General features: G+C 40.3%; 1 protein-coding gene across 5 annotated transcripts in view; it reads right to left on the bottom strand.

Annotated features, from left to right (window-relative positions):
• The window catches only part of tjp2b (tight junction protein 2b (zona occludens 2)), a 100,093-nt gene extending 88,546 nt beyond the window's left edge, over positions 1 to 11,547 (bottom strand). For 4 of the 5 annotated variants that reach the window (XM_074669571.1, XM_074669573.1, XM_074669574.1 and 1 more), the window contains exon 1: positions 11,218 to 11,547. In XM_074669571.1, the coding sequence (XP_074525672.1) occupies positions 11,218 to 11,277 (60 nt within the window). In that variant the 5' untranslated portion in view covers positions 11,278 to 11,547. The remainder of the gene's footprint in view (positions 1 to 11,217) is intronic. The other variant, XM_074669576.1, reaches the window with a different exon arrangement.
• Positions 11,548 to 16,489: the final 4,942 nt, after the last annotated feature.

Here is a 16,489-nt window from a genome sequence, read left to right as displayed (position 1 = left end):
AGAAAAACGAGTACAGAACTGTCTGCTACTTCTGCAACATATCAGTCAAGAGAAGGGACGTCTGATAGAACTTTGACAAAAAAAGACAAAAAGTCAATGAACAATGCAGCATATGTTGGGTTGAATTTGCATGCCACTGAATGACTAGTTCAATGCTTAACCACAAGCGCTCAAAGCACAAGGAGAAAACAGCTGAGACAGACAGTCTTGCATCAGATCAATTTCTCACCGTGTTAAAGCTATGGTGTACGATTTGGAAGCTTTGTACATCTTAATAACACCGTTTATAGGGTTGTTGTGGTCCTATGGTCCAATCTACACAATATAAAGACCAAAAAGAACGAAAAAAATCCATTAAGTATATCCGCTGCAAAGCTGCGTACTAGTTGACCAATCCGAACCGCGCATGCCATGTGCAGTTTCGGATTGGTCCGCGAGTCCATCCAATCCCCTGTCTCCCTCGCTTCGCACTGTCATGCCCATGGTCCCACCTCGTCCTTCCCCACTACTCCTCTCACGTCAGCTAGCTGCTCAGCTACCGAAGTGTCATGGAGCCAGAGAAGACCGAAACTAGGAAGCTGTTACTGTTACCCTCCACAGGGAAGAGAAGAAAACAAAAAAGTTTAGAGGAAAAGGCTGAAGCAAGGAAGAATTATGAGCGATACAGGTGCCAACAGGCCTCAGATACACACTGCCAAGAAGCAGGACAAACAGGAGGAGAAACTCTTTGTAGCAACTAGCCAGCTTAATGATGCCACTTACCAATCTTTCTCAGTGTTGTGGTGTAATTTGTAAACTGTTTTTGTTTCAGCAATCGCTGCTGACTGAAAAACAAATTGCCCCTCAATAAAGAAACCTCAAACTTGAAGGAAAATGCTCCATTGGGGGGCGATATGAGGAATATATGTCAGAATTTTTTCAAGGCAGGATCTGATTTTATCTGGATTGAATTTCTTGATGTTTTCAGAACTATTCTGACCTGCTAACATCTTAAGCCCCATGTTGTTTAGTTAGACATGATATACCTTGGTTTGTTTGTGATTTTGACAGAAAAAGTAAATGTTCACATAATTTAGAAGATGATTCATTCAGTGCTGTAATTAAAAACACTGTAGGATGGAAGCTGGAAGCTGTGTGAAAAAGGACCTCAGGCCATGATGGGTGGCCGGGCCCGACTTTGGACATGCCTGCTGCAGAGCATGAAGCAAAGTCTGTTGTGCTGAAATGATGTGACCACAGTTACACACACACACACACACTGATGAGGCTGTGCGAGTGGACACGATGGCTCTTTATATCTTTCGTGCTGGCACGCTCTTCCTCAGCTGATGAGCCGGCAGTCTCTGTGCCCGCTCGAGGCGATATGACGAGGTGTCATGCAACTTAACGTCATGCCACTTAACCAAGCAGAGCTACCTCAGCTCCTCTGCCTCACTGCCAGTCACGGACACAAACATAAACACAGTTCTCAGACACACACACACATATATATACGTACACACACATCACTGCTGCTCAGCTGTAAGTGTTAGACTGAAGAGCTGGACTGTAATAACGCCAACAAGGCCTCCTTTCTTCAGCCTGCTCCTGCTGAGATCACTTACATCCCTACATTATCTTTACCCCTTTTCCCTTTCAGGGTCACAGGGGACTGGAGCCTATCCCAGCTGTCATTGGGTGAGAGGCTGGCTACACCCTGGACAGGTCACCGTCTAAGACAGGGCTCAGATCTCTTCACATTCCTAAAATAACTGTCTGGATGACTGAGGGGACGTTCCTCCATGTCTCACACTGAGGGCTCATTGAAGACTGCGAGCCACAGATTTACTGTCGTACACAGAGACTGAGTTACATTACACTGTGTAGCTTTTAGGCCTATCTTAAAGTCTAACAGGTTGTTGAACAAAACCTGAATCTGACATGATCTCAGACTTCAACTAAATGGTTAGCTGGAAATATTTCAATGTCTAATAGAGGGATGATGACTGCTGCCAAACTAAACTTTTTGACCCTCCTCTTATTAACGTGCAGCTTCTGTAGCTGGTTAGAAAGAAAAAGAGTCATAGTTACCAAAACTCTCTCTGGTCTGAGCTGTCCTGACGTCTGTGCTCCCCCATGATTATAAAACAAGTGAAGATCTAAAAGTCACCCAGTGTGTGGTCAGCCTTGGAGTGGAAACTAAGCATGAGTGTTTCATTCGCTCAGTGATTTAGAGAAACATCATATAATGATACATGTGCAGGCCAGAGACCGTCCGTCCATCAGGGCAGTTATCAGTACAGATAACACTCTGCACTGTAACTTTAACAGCTCTGCTTTAAGACTTTCACCTCTTTTGATCTTTAATGGTTATTTAATGGGTTTAAAGCCTTTTTTCATTACACCGCCCATGAAGCACTTTGTGGATTGTCTCTCACTGAAATGAACTGAACTATCCTTGACTTTCAAAAAGACGCCGTAAGACTTTGAGTTAACATGCTGTCAGCTTTTGTTTGATGTCATTACACCTCCAATATTTAAAGACTCTAATCTAAAAAAATCATTTTCTTATCTCATAATGTTGATTTTTTATCTCATATTCTTTAAAGTTGAATCTCAAAAATTCATCTTCATATCATAGAGTTAAAACTCTTTCAACTCTTACCCAATACGGCAATTTGAATTAGGTATCTATCGTTAGTTATAAAGTCAATTCTGACTTTTACTTCAGTATTTAACTTTGTATCTTATGTTTTTGACTTTTTGTCTTATATTTTCTGAGAGTTTTAATCTTTTTTATCTCACAATTTTGACTTTCTAACTTTTGGATTTCCCCGTTTTTAATCTACAATTACACTGAGAATGTATACATACATGGTACAAACATGCCTAAATGCATTAAGTTTCCACCTTGTGATTGGCTAATAGATACTTGCGTTAAAGAGTAGAAATACTTAAATTTCAACTTCTAATGTTGGAAATTGAACTGTATATCTCATTATCTTTCCTCTTTCTTACTTTTCAATCTTTTAATTTTTGTGTTAATAAGCAGTTTAACAGGTGTACCTAATAAAGTGACTGATGAGGGGGAAATCTTTTCCATGAACTACATAAACATTAAAAATTAAACCCTTATATTGAAATGCATTGTATCCATGGCATCATCATTACATTCCTAATCAAACCAAACAAACAAAGCAAAGGTGACAACCAATAAAGAATAGCAGACTCTTATCAAGCCTTATATTTTCTACAGAAAGCTAGAGGGGTCAAAAGAGGTTAAACCTGGAAGTTCTGACTCATGAATTAAAAATGAGTGCACAGTCCTCATCTGATCCCATCTGCTCATAATGCATGTATCTGGTACAAACTGCTGATGTAGACTGTCCTGATGTGACTTGAAAAAAACAGCCGTGTTTAAACAAGCACAACTGAAGTGACGGATCAACAAACCTGAGGATGACAACAACAACCATAACAACAAGCACTAACATCACAGGACTCTATCACCAGACTGAGCCATCACAGGGGAGAGAAAAGCTATGAAAGTCAGTCTCTAAAAATGTATTCTTTTCTGCTAAATCTTGGCTAAAAACATCTACTTTCCAGTGAAACATTCCTCAGCTGGAGACCTGAACGTGCACACAGGAGCATGAGTGGGCTGGTTCCAGGACCCTCTCTTTTAAAACCTTAAATTAAATATGTTGTGTGGTTCTCTGCAAAGTTTTCAGGACTTAGGGCTGAGAAGATAAGTGTGTAGCTGTGTTTAAAGCCTGTTCAGCTCCCTGCTGTAAACACTAGCCAACTTAAAAGATGCACACACACACACACACACACACACACACACACACACACACACACACACACACACACACACACACACACACACACACACACACACACACACACACACACACACACACACACACACACACAGAAGAACAAGAACCGATTCTTCAGCCACAAACAGACTCAATCTTTTATGATGGCCCCTGATGTGGGCAGGCTAATTATAATTTGTCTTTGTGCTCTGATGAACAGGGTGGGGTCGTGTGGGGGTGTTAATGCTGAAATCTGGTGCACAGCCATGAGCACATCTACCATCACTGATTAAACACAACTTCAATAAACACTAACCCTACAGCCACACAAAACGCACACATAAAACACACTGTACTTAGAATAAAGCTCTGCTTAAAGTCTTAACTCTCAGACCTGCAGCACCCCGGGGTGCACAGTCCAGACATGATGATCACAGCAGAGTGAGTCAAGCTGCTTCAAACAGAGCTGAGGTGGTTAACTAATCAAAGAATAAAACAACTCATCAAGAAAAAAAGTGTAGCAATAACTTTTCAATCATGGGAGCACAGGTTCAATAACTTCTCCTGCTTTTGCTCTCCATACAGACTGTATTCCAGATGCCAAACCCTGCTGACACCTGATTGGTCAATTCTTCTCAGATTAAGAACAGAAACCTGTGCTGGTCAACACTTGCTCTGTATAAACTCAAACACAGCCCTGTTTGAATGCTATTTCCAAGTTAAGGTGGCAAATAACTGCTGACAACTTGTATCAAAAACCTGCGGTCTGAGGTCAAATAGTGAAGACTGAGTAGACCCATTGGTCCAATACACACTAAGATGTTTATGGATTAAATGGGATACCAGAGGAGACAGTACAGCTATTCACAGAGACTGAATACAACACATTTACTGTGTCAAATCAGCGTAATGACCCTTTAAATCTAAAAGCAAACACACAACTACATAAACAAAGATTAGCTACAGTGTAAGCTCCTTGTCTGTCTTCTACCAGTGTTAGCTCTAAGACACTGACAGTGTGAGTCTGTAGTCAGAGAGTGCATCAGCCCGTGACCAGTGTGTGCGTTTGCTTGTTTCGCACACACTCTGTTCATTGTGTACAGCTGTGTTGTTGCGTAGACGTCACCCTGGGTTTAAGTCAGATCTGAGCTTTTGTAAAAGAAAGAAAGAAGCTGGTGATGCAACCTCAGTGCATCATGGGCAAACCAACAGAAACATGGCGACACTCAGACGTGTCCAGTTCAGTACTGATGGTTTGAGTCAGTGGCGTGACTGTTGATGGTTTTCTGTCTTTTAAAGGGTCAACATGAAATTTTTGTTTTCAAAAAATAAAACAAGAAACCATTTCTTTCTGTCATATTTAATTTGTTTTGCTTGTTTATAATTGCAGGCTTTGAATCTTAATTTAGTTTCTACAAGGTTGAATCAATCTACGACGCAAAATGTAAATCAGAACTTTTTGAACTTGTGAAGTTTTTCTTCCTTTTACACATCTGTAAAATCATTCCCTACAGTCCTGAAGCATGCAAACATCTAAAGTACTGCACAACATGAATATGCAGCTGAAACATCAAGCAGCAGCTACTTTGAATAACTTCAACATCCGTGCAGATAAGACAAGGCTGGGTGTGCAAACAGTGCTGCAGGAGTCTGATTTGCCAATAGAGCTGTCAGTCATTATGTGACATGCCTCTTGTTTATACCAACAAAAATCTAATCTTATTTAGAGCCTGACCGATTAATTAGTCAGGCCGATTAATCGGGCCGATCATGCCCATCACCGATTAATCGACATCGGCCAAAATGTAGCCGATTCTAAAAAGTTTTGCTCCATGGAGATTCTGTCGCTCCTTCTCCTGTGTGTCAGTGTGTTGGGCTGCACACTGCCCGAGTGCCCAGCCCCTCCGTCCACCAGTATCTAATGTAAGACTATAGAGTGACGTTTTAACGTCGGGTTAGTTGCTTTTTTGTGAGATAAACAGAGATAAATGCTACTGTTAATTCACACGTCCACCATTATCTAGTGTAATACTATAATACAGCTTTTTAACGTTGTGTAAGTTTCTTATTTTGTCTCTACATTTTTTTTTACATATATACTTACTGTGTTTAAAGTTTGACTTATTTATTTAAGGTGTTTACAGTTTGACTTCTTTTTTTTGGTTTTGTGTTTACAGCTTATTCTTATTTATCATTGGTTTACACTTCAGTTCTTATGTTGACAGTTTTATAATTTAAGTTCCTTGTTTTAATTTAATAGTGTTCTGTCTGTCTTGAATCAAATGGATATTATAATGATTTGTGATTATATACAGTATCTATCCTGTGTATATCAATGAATTTATTATTATATATCAGCCGATATATCGCACATCGGTCGATATATCGGATATCAGCCGATATATTGAATATCGGCTTTTTTTTGCCCTCATTATCGGTATCGGCATTGGCCCCAAAAATCCCATATTGGTCGGGCTCTAATCTCATTGACCAAGTTTTTGAAAAAATTCCCGTTTGGACTACACTGCCTGTGACAAGTTTTAGAGCAGAGGAATTTCTCTATTTTTTATTTAAATTCAATCAGTTTAAGTCCAATGAAAAGCATGTAATGGTACAAAGGTAAGTGGTGAACTGCCAGAGGTTAAGAAAAAAGGTCTAGTTACCCATGACAGAAAAATAATGAACATTTCATAATTGTAGAGAAATGTTCTTTGACAGCTCAAAGCTGTTTGCAGTAATAGAGATTGATTAACCCTTGAAGGCTGGTGTTACCAGTTGGTTTATGAATTGATTCCATGAGTTTTTAACTTTCTTTGCTTGTTTGTCTTATTCTTTCATTTCAAAGTACAATGAGACATGAACTCTTTCCTTTCAAAAAAAAATTGAAAAACTGGTGTGTTTTAATAAGTTTGACTGGTAGAATAAGTTGTCTAATTTCATAGATTTTTCATACTTCAATGTGAAGCCAACACCAGAAGGAAACAGCAGCGGTGGTTGATCAAAAGTGAGGAGAGAGCGTGTTTTTCTGCCTGAGCAACATAATTAAGTTCAGAAATAAGACATTGTTTACTTATTAACAATAACACCACACAAACATATAAAGGTGCCAGACTTTGTCTTTTTCAGTGATTCATCTTGAGCACAGCTGAAAATTCAGCCCCAGTCGTTAAGTATCATCTCTATCTGCTTCCCTGCACAAAGCACTCTGGGCCGCAGCAGGAAGCCGAGCAGGAGGCACCACTTCTTAACAAGTCTTCTTTCTCATTAAATCCAAATCATCAACAGAAAAAAACAGGGATATAGTTTTCAGTAAATGAACCCTGTGTGCTGCTGGTTTGTTTTGGAAAACTTCTAAATTAGGAAGACGAAGGCGACAACTTTCTTGGCACAGTAGTTGCAAAGACAAGACTTAAACTGGTTGTAGTCACCCAGTAAGTCTTTTTAATGTCTCATCATGGCACACACGTTACACACAACAATGTCAACTGGCCCCTCTATGTATTCTGTTAGTTTTGACCTATGAACTGTTAACAGGAAGATCTGCACAATGACCAATGTCCTGTAACATCCCAAACAAGACCTTCTGGAAACACAGGAAGATGGTACAACAGAAACAGACAAACACACTTCTTCTAGATCTAAAATTAGACTGACAAAGATTTAGATAATTTCGATCATTATTTATAGGTTTTACATTCTTGTGTGCCGTTACCCGTGTCCCATCATTTTAAGGTAAATACTGCAACCAGTCAGCGGGGGAAGCTCCAAATGTTTGGCTTTGCTTTTGGAGGAGATGCTGTTGTCCACAGTCTTTGGTGCTCCGTTTAAAAGAAAGCGTGGGAAACAAATGTCAGTGCTTTACTATCATTCACTGCCTGTCTGGATTGTTCTCTGCTCTGTGGGGATCTTACCCTCAGGGTTACGTCTGTACTGAGTCAGTGCTTAGTGTCTGTGTTTGTGTTTGTGTTTGTTGTTGTTTGTTAGGACTAAAGAGGCAGATTTATGTTCAGTAGTATAAATATGGAGCTTGGTGATGTAGACAGGGACTCAGTCATCGTTCCTTCATTCAGCTGGAGTAAGAAATGAACTCTGTCTCTTCCTGCTGAAGAGGAGAAAAAATATCTACACAAACATCTAAAAACAAGATTTACTCACTCTGCTCCTGGAGGCTGTTTTCACTTCTTACACCTCAGCTGACAGCTCCACTGTTTTTAGCTCCACTGAGCAACACTTCAGCTGAGTCTACCACACACGCACACACTCTATTCACACACCAACACACACTTCATCTGCTTCCACTGACACATCGAAACGCAACGTCAGAGCTTTCACATCACCACACATTTAGAGCCTGTTTGCTGTGTTCAGGGTCCAGCATGAACACAACACCAGGGCTCAGCTCAGTACACATCAGACCACGAGGTTAAAGGACTGAAGACGGCTCTAAAGACCACCTGCCAGTCAGAGGGTCATTACAGGGATCACCCAGACGCGCACACACACACACACACACACACACACACACACACACACACACACACACACACACACACACACACACACACACACACACACCAACACAGCCCTCAGCTCTCCCATTAAGGATGAACATTAATCTGAACAGCGTCTCTCTTACTGGGCCCAACCAGCCAGACCACAAGGAGCCTGAAGAGGCTGCACACACACACACAGACACACACACACACTCACACAAACACAGGAAAAGTCAACCTTGACCTATGAGCTGAGTTGTTCATGTGTGATCATCCTCCTCACTCAGTTGTTGTCAAAGCAACATGAGGTCAAAGTAAGAACCAACACACATTACTCTGAGATGCTCCTTAAATCCTCAAATCCATGTCCGAGGGGTTCACGTTAAAATACACGTATCAGAATAAAAAGAAGAGAAAATGTGCCAAATTTGACTTGATATATGTAAAGATCTCCCAGCAGACATGCCAAAGCACTCTTCCACTTCACCATGGCGATGTTTACACGGATGTTAGCAGCAGCTCAGCGAGCACTTTCTTCTGAGTGCTTCTCTATTTTCTTTTTTTCTTGTTTTTTACTTCATACCGCTTGACTCAGCATTTCTTTACAGGATTTCGTGATCTGGTCTCTGATTTGAAGAGAAAGAGGAAACACTGTGAAGTTAATCTCTTTGAAAAACCTTGTGAGCAATAAATAATGAAGGAATCTGACCTAAATATGATCTCCATCTCTGAGAAGAAAAAAAAGCTCACAACAGCAGCAACTCAGCCAGCAGCCTCTTCAAGAGTTATGTGTGTTATGTTGCCTAAATTGGTTATTTCTAAATGCTTTTTCACGGGAACTGTGCTCCGGGAGGGCGTGAATCCATTTACGGCACAAAGACCAAGAGTCCTTTTGATGACACCACATGAGCCAGCAAAGTTTAGCAATGAGACGCGGATCAGTGTTTATCTGATGAAAAGGATTTATTGGATTTATTTTGTAGTGATGGCTGACACTGAACTGGTAGACAGAAAAAATAAGTCAGAGCAGAGGAAAGATAAACAGGAGAGTGATAGAGCACAAGCTAAAACATGGGTTAACCTGTTTGTGCTAATGTTTATTCCAACCCACAGTCAGCAGTTATTCTGCAGTGGTCTGTTCAAACTTGAGAGTCTGTCAGTAAAATGAAGAGTGAGATTACGTTAGCTCTACTTGGTGAGGTTGGAGCTGGTAGATAGTCTGTGCACTGCGTCGCTTTGCATTAGAGATAGACCAATATGGATTTTTCCTGGCCGATACCGATTATTCGTCGTCAAGGAGGCCGATAACTTATATTTGAAGCCAATATCAATTTGCAATAGAAGTGCAAATATTGGTGTCAAAATTTTGAACAATACAAACTCCAACACTTAACTTCATTCAAATACCTTTCAGCATGCGTTTATTAACGGCCCCCGGGCTCAGCAGCATGTTTTATTAAGTTAAATGAAAACTTTAAAAAATAAATAGTTAAAGTTTTCTAAAGTAAATAAAGTTTTCTAAAATTTCAATGCAACTGTAATAACTGCACTCCTGATTGGCCATTTCTCAAGCCATGGCTCTGCTTGTAACCAATCTGATGGTGCTGTGGGTGGGACAGTGCTGGGGACTGAGTAGTGACTGCAGACAGTGGAGCAGCTGCATCAGAGCCACAACAAAGCAGTTTTAAATTTGTTTCTTATTGGCTGTCGGATTTAAAAAAAAGGCTGATGCCGATATGCCCCAAAATGCCAAATATCGGCACGGCCAATAATCGGTCTATCCCTACTTTGCATCCTGGAAAAAGTTGTCCTGAACAAAGGAAAGTTGCGTGAGAAAGAAGATCTGTGCCTTGAGCTTTCCCAGTTACAACCAGGCCCCGTATGTATAAAACTATTAGTCTCAGTGACAGTAAACATATCACAACATGCCAACCTGAGGACATCCCTCAGACCAGCTGAGATCAGTCTGTTTAGCTTGAACTCAAAGTACTTTATGACATTTCAACTCAGTTTGTCATAAAGTGCAGATTACTTTTAATCTGTCAACTAAGCCGCCTGGGATATTCCTAAATTGAAACACAGTGTGGCTCCCAAAAGCACAGTAGGTGCTTTCTATTTACATTTATGTTTTTCTCTTTTGTTGTGAAGCACTTTGGGCTTCATGCTTAAAGAATGTACCTCATCATGCCATGGGAATTGTATCCAACAAATATCACGATGTATCTGGTGTCATATTGTACGGTATTGTTTTTTATTGTATCTAATATCACACTGTATTATATCAGTTATCATTAACCAAACATCCTTTAGTTACATAGTTTCTTTACTTAACTTTAAGTTAGGAAAGTTTAACTGTGAGCTGTTACAATTCATTGAACTGTTAGCTAAAATCTAAATGTAGCAGTTTATCAAATCTGACACATTGGCACTTCTTTACACTCTGCCCCTGCCTAAAAAAAAGCCAGTGCACAGGCCTGCAGCAGATTAAATCACTTTGCTAACACACACTTGTCCCTTCTTTTCTACTTGTTCTAATCTCCACAGAACACCCATCAAATCCAACATGTTAATCTGGACGGATTACAGACACAGTCTGAGTAAATCTTACTCCGGATTTAACTAAAGTTCTTCTAGTTTTATGTCTGATCGACAAACTAGAGACTCCAGCAGAGTCAACATCAGCCAGGCAGGTTTGTAACATGCTCACTGATTGGCTGCCTTCAGGAACAACAGGTGTACTGACTGGCTGACTATTGGCCGGTGGATACGCACCTCACAGCGCGATAAAGACTCGCTGGAGTGACGCACACACTCAACTTCGACAGCAAAACCGTGTCACAAAAGCGAGGCAGCAGACACCTTAAGTTAGGGGATAAACCCTGAAATAAAACGCCACATGTCACACACTTTTCGGCTCCACTTACTCCGACATGGTCGCTCTTGCTCGGGTAGGACACCAGCCTTCCTCCGCCTTTCACCGGCATCCTGCTGCTCCTCCGCTCCGCTGGACTGGCGCTGTGTGTTCTCGGTTAAACGCGGCTCTATTCAGATACAGACGCTGTGTGTGTTTATGTGTGTGTGTGTTTGTGTGCGTGTGGAGGGGGGCCGTGTGAGAAATGAAACATATCCGTGTGACAGCCAGCCCAGCTCCGCCCTCCTCCCTGCCAACCTCCTTCTCATCCGGGTGGACGGGACAGCCTCCCGGAGCCGGAGAGGGAGGTCCGTCCGCGCAGCACAACTGGCTGCTCACACACTCCCACGCGCGCGCGCGCATGCATAACCACTGCGACACACAAACATGTAGAGGAATCACTCACACTTCCTGTTTCCTGCACTTGAAACTCTGGTTTATGGAAGCTAGAAGGCGGAATACTTGGGAAGAAGTCTGGAAGTCCACTCAACACCAACATACTGTGTGTGTGTGTGTGTGTGTGTGTGTGTGTGTGTGTGTGTGTGTGTGTGTGTGTGTGTGTGTGTGTGTGTGTGTGTGTGTGTGTGTGTGTGTGTGTGAATGCTGCTCTTTAGACTGTGAATCTGTTTTTTTTTTCTGACCTCTGACATTATTTTGACATAATTTCTCCTCCTGTGCTCCATGACCTGCAGTATATTACATCATTTCTGCAGATAAAACGTCACATGATGGAGTCATGACCCAGATCAAGTGTGCTTTGAGGCATGTGTGTGCACTTTCAACTGTTTCTGCAGTGTCATGTGAACAGAAATATTAAAAAGCACCTCTGGTGTGAACAAATTTTTAATTTATTATTTTCACAAAATGGTCCAATAGAAAAAAAACGCACACACACACAAAAACAACTTCTGTAAGTCACTGAAATTGAGCCATAAAGTGATTTAAATTGACCTTTTATTTCAAATGTATTTCATTTTCACTTCTTTTTGATTGGAGATAAGTTTTAAATATTTTAAACACCGGTTTAGTTCTATTTTGCACTCTTTTAGTAGAGTTTCTTATTAGTTTTTGTGCCATGGGAAATTTAAAGGGCAAGACCCCAAAAGATGGCTAAAAGTGTTGCACGATAAAACCTGTAAATTTCCTTTACGTTTGAAAATTATAATTGAATTCAAAACATAAAAAAGTGCTGCCACCCACAAAAACCACTAACCTCAAAGACTGTAGGCCAGTGAGTGTGCTGTCAAATCATTAGAATAATTTGACAAAAGATAGATCAATCAACCAATAGATTTACTCATTAATTTGATATATTTCTATTTTTTTGTTATTAATCTTTTTCCACTTAACCAACATGTTTTCTATGTGTAACAGAGTCCTGCAACTGTTCCTTTTTTGTTTTGTTTTGTTTTTTCTTCAGTTTGGCCAACACCTCTGTTACTCTGCAGCTCCTTGTGTGACCAAACAATGCTCTTCAAATTTGAAAATTTTATTCTCCTAACACAAATTATTAGTAAGATCAAAACATTCCTCATGTTGCACACTGAGACTGGTGGAAACTGACACTTTTTGCCACAGTATGAGAATTTTAGCTCCACAGACTGCAGTTCCCTCAATGTCCACTGAAGGCAGCTTTCTGCACTAAGTTGGTTCCCAAACAGCTCCATGTTTAAATGTCCAACTTTATGAGAGGGGTCTTGGTTTAAAAGAGGATTAAGGATTAAAGGGAGGTGGAATTAGGGGTGTGTCCTCTTTGAGTGACAGATGGAAGCTGCATAAAAGCAGATGGAAAAAAGTGACTGTCAAAATACACAGTTTATCGTCTTCATCCCACCACTTTTCCTCCTCTTTTTAAAATTATTTTCATGTTCTCTCCCATCTTTCTTTCTTTCTTTCTGTCATCTGTTTTTCCCCCACTGATTACTCATCTAAATTTTGATGAAAATTGGTTGAATTCTCAGATATGAACATTTTAAGGCATGCATGCATTCCAGGAAATTAGTTTAGTTTGTTTAACCACAATTTCACCCTTTGTTACTATCACTGTATTGTATTATTGGGTGAATAGATGAATACTTTTATAGTGCTGTTTTAGTCTGTCTGTCTGACCATTAAGGCACCTTTGCAGTACAGTTTACTTTTTATCCCTCACTGGCTGCTACAGTTAGGCTCTTAGCTAGTGGCTAATCTCATTTATACACAACTGACAACCAGAAAGAGTGATTCAGTATCTTGTTCAGACACTTCAGTGAGTGACCTTGCCCTAACCCTGACCTGATTGAAAGACGGTAACTCTACCACTGAGTCACAGGCGCCTCATATTTGACAAACTGAGCATGCAAACCTTTAATATGTAGGCTACATGGACCAACTCAGTCTTAGTAAAACAGTGGAAAAACTATTAGTGTTTGACCGGAAAGTAGATAATACCAAAAAGGAAGGAGAATGTACTTGTGAACATCAGGGGCCTTTTACCAAAACTTTACTCACTGAGAATGTGAGTTGCCCTGATAGACTGTGTGATATATTGATGTGGTTGCCGTGACATCACCTGTCTGTATCTAACACAGAGTTTTGAATCCCATCGTCATCAGAAGCCATATTGAAATTGGGAAGGGCTTTGAGCCTCCACACATTCGATGCGGTCTATTTGTACTTGGAAGTCTGAATTTACGAGGCTCGAGGTTATGAGTGGGAAATTTCAACCGGAACACCCCTGAGGTCAGATTTTCCTATTGGGAAATCAGCGGATCCACACCGACCCTGAGTTTACAATCAAAGATGGTTGCCCCGGGTGTAATCAGAAATTAAGCTCCTGTTATATTCTGTTTATTTCAGCATTTCTGACGACTGTTTGTCACAATAAATTGGTTTGTCACAACTGAAATCATAGTATGATTTGATGTTTATATATGGAAATATTGCTGTTATTGCAAGTTTTTCCTGACTTGGCAACTGGAACGCTGAACTCAGAGATGACGTCATTCCCACTTCCTGATTCTGATGTAAATTGAATGCACCATTACATCCATGGGAGACTCGCCTGTCAATCAGCTGAGCTGTGCCTCTGACTCATAAACAGAGTAGAAAGATGCATCGGAGGTGTTGCAGTTGGGGGGTTGTCTGTGGTTCTTTGAATTCCTACTCTTTTGTTACATATGCTATTTGTGTTGTGTCTTACAACCTGTTAAGGACATCCTGCTAAATAAATTCTCAACAGCTCTGTAAAGGCTATGCACACAACAGGGATGTGACACTAACTTTTATATCACTCCCTTTTTTGTACTTAATGTGATAGATCAGCAGATTTTGCTCTTTGAGGTTAAATTACCACTGGAGCTTGGGCCTCCCTGTAGGGATGTTTTTATAATGTAAGCAGACACTTAGAGTGAAAATCTCTCAAGTAAGAAGGAAGTGTCTGTCTCAGAGTGAGGAAATAATGACAGTGAGTGGTCACAGATATGAGAGCAGCCTGAGGAGCTACTGGACCACAAACCATCTTTGATAGAGAAAGTGGAGCAATGTCCTGTCCTGCAATCCACACACCGGCAGCAGAGCATCTTTGAGCTGCTGTTACTTCAACCAGGAGAGAAAGAGGTGACAAGAACAATGTTCAAAGCTGAAACATTTGACTTCTTTTAAAGTTGAGTCAACGTCAACGCTCTGAAGAGAAGGAGAAGAATGAAGACAAATATATTCCTGCAGGAGTCCTGTTCACCTCTTCTAATCTGACCTTCAGTGAATCTGTTCTCCTTAATTTGACTCAGACTAACAACAGGATCAGGTTTGAGCTCACAGTGACTAATAAAGATCTGTTGCTGTGAACCTGTCACTGACAGTGGAATCAGAGGGTCCACTTTTTAAAAACCTGTATAATCAAATAAATTTGCATGACCACCTGTTCACATGATTCATTAAGACCTTGTTCTTTGATTCAATAAAATTGATATACCAATCTCAAAGAATACATCTGTATTATCAGAGCTGTAATGAAAACATCAGATAATATTCAGATAAACAGAGACTACATGGACTCTAGCTGACTAATTGCACAAACAGCAATAACTATTGGGATGGTATCATGAATGTGAGGTTTAACTCATGAATCAAGTTAATGAGTTCAAGTGTTTCTGATGCAGCCCCCGCCCACTACTGTGACTCTCTCTCCCTCTGTGTGTTTCCTCCTGCTCTGCATGCACACACCTGTTCTTCACACACACATTTCTCAGTTCAGCATAAAGTCAGCCCCCTCAGCTCAGAGACTCTGCTAGACACAGAAGAGCAGCAACATCTAGAGGCTGCTGCTGGAATTACAGCCAACAACAGCCAGAAAAACCACATGGTCTCACTCTACACAGGAGCAACATTACATCTGAGGATAGTGTTTGTTTGTGGGTGTTTGTGGGTGTTTTCAGGTAATAAGAGTCTTTATTTTATTCTTTCATTCTTTTATTTATTTTTGCTCGGATACCAAGTTCATTGGTTTCCATTTATTTTCAATTTTATTTATTGTTTTATTGCTTTCCTGATTACCTGGAATAATCACTACCTTGTACTTCCAGGTATTGTAAAGAAGTTTAAGCCCTTACTATTCATTTACTTTTTTTTTTTTTTTTTTTTTTTTAACTTTGGAAATAATCTCTGCTCCCTTTGAGCTTTTAATTACCCAGATGAGAATTTAAACCAGAGTATGCTTTATTGTTGTATTTAAAAATGAGCTGCTCTCTCAAAATAGTCTTTTACATCTGCAGAGTCATTCCTCTATGAATTAGATAAATCAATCCTGGACCACTCTCTTAAATGAAATCAAAAAGTGGCCAAACAAAACATCAATCCATTAACTGTTTTTTAAACTCTGTCCAATATTTCAATCATCCACTTTTCTCCCTGATGTCCCTGTCCCTGCTGTTTTGGTCTTTTCTTGCTTTGAGGTGACACAAACATGGTGGAGGCTGATGCAGGAGTGGCATGAAGCTCATATGTGGACCCACACACAGACACAAAGCATTTATTGTTTCCTGTATGTTGTAACACCATCTTTATGGTGAAATTTGACAGAAGTCCCGCTTCTCACACCGTAGAAGCCAAATAAATGATGTTTAGAGTTTTTTGAAGATAAAACCTTTTCAGGTCTTTTTAGGCCTTAAAAATGTATCCCAAAATGCAAGTAACAACTCAAGAATATACTTGAAATTGAAGTTTTCAAAAATACAAACTATTCAAAATCCGCAGCAGTAAAAACCTGTTGAACAGAATGGGGTTCATTGTTACTAACTGGATATTTC

The sequence above is a fragment of the Halichoeres trimaculatus genome, unplaced genomic scaffold, assembly GCF_033239565.1.
Source record: "Halichoeres trimaculatus isolate MK-OKI-2021-1 unplaced genomic scaffold, fHalTri1.1 fHalTri1_scaffold_5, whole genome shotgun sequence".
NCBI lineage: Eukaryota > Metazoa > Chordata > Actinopteri > Labriformes > Labridae > Halichoeres > Halichoeres trimaculatus.
Note: the sequence above shows the minus strand (reverse complement) of the source record. Positions and strands in the feature narration are given on the sequence as shown.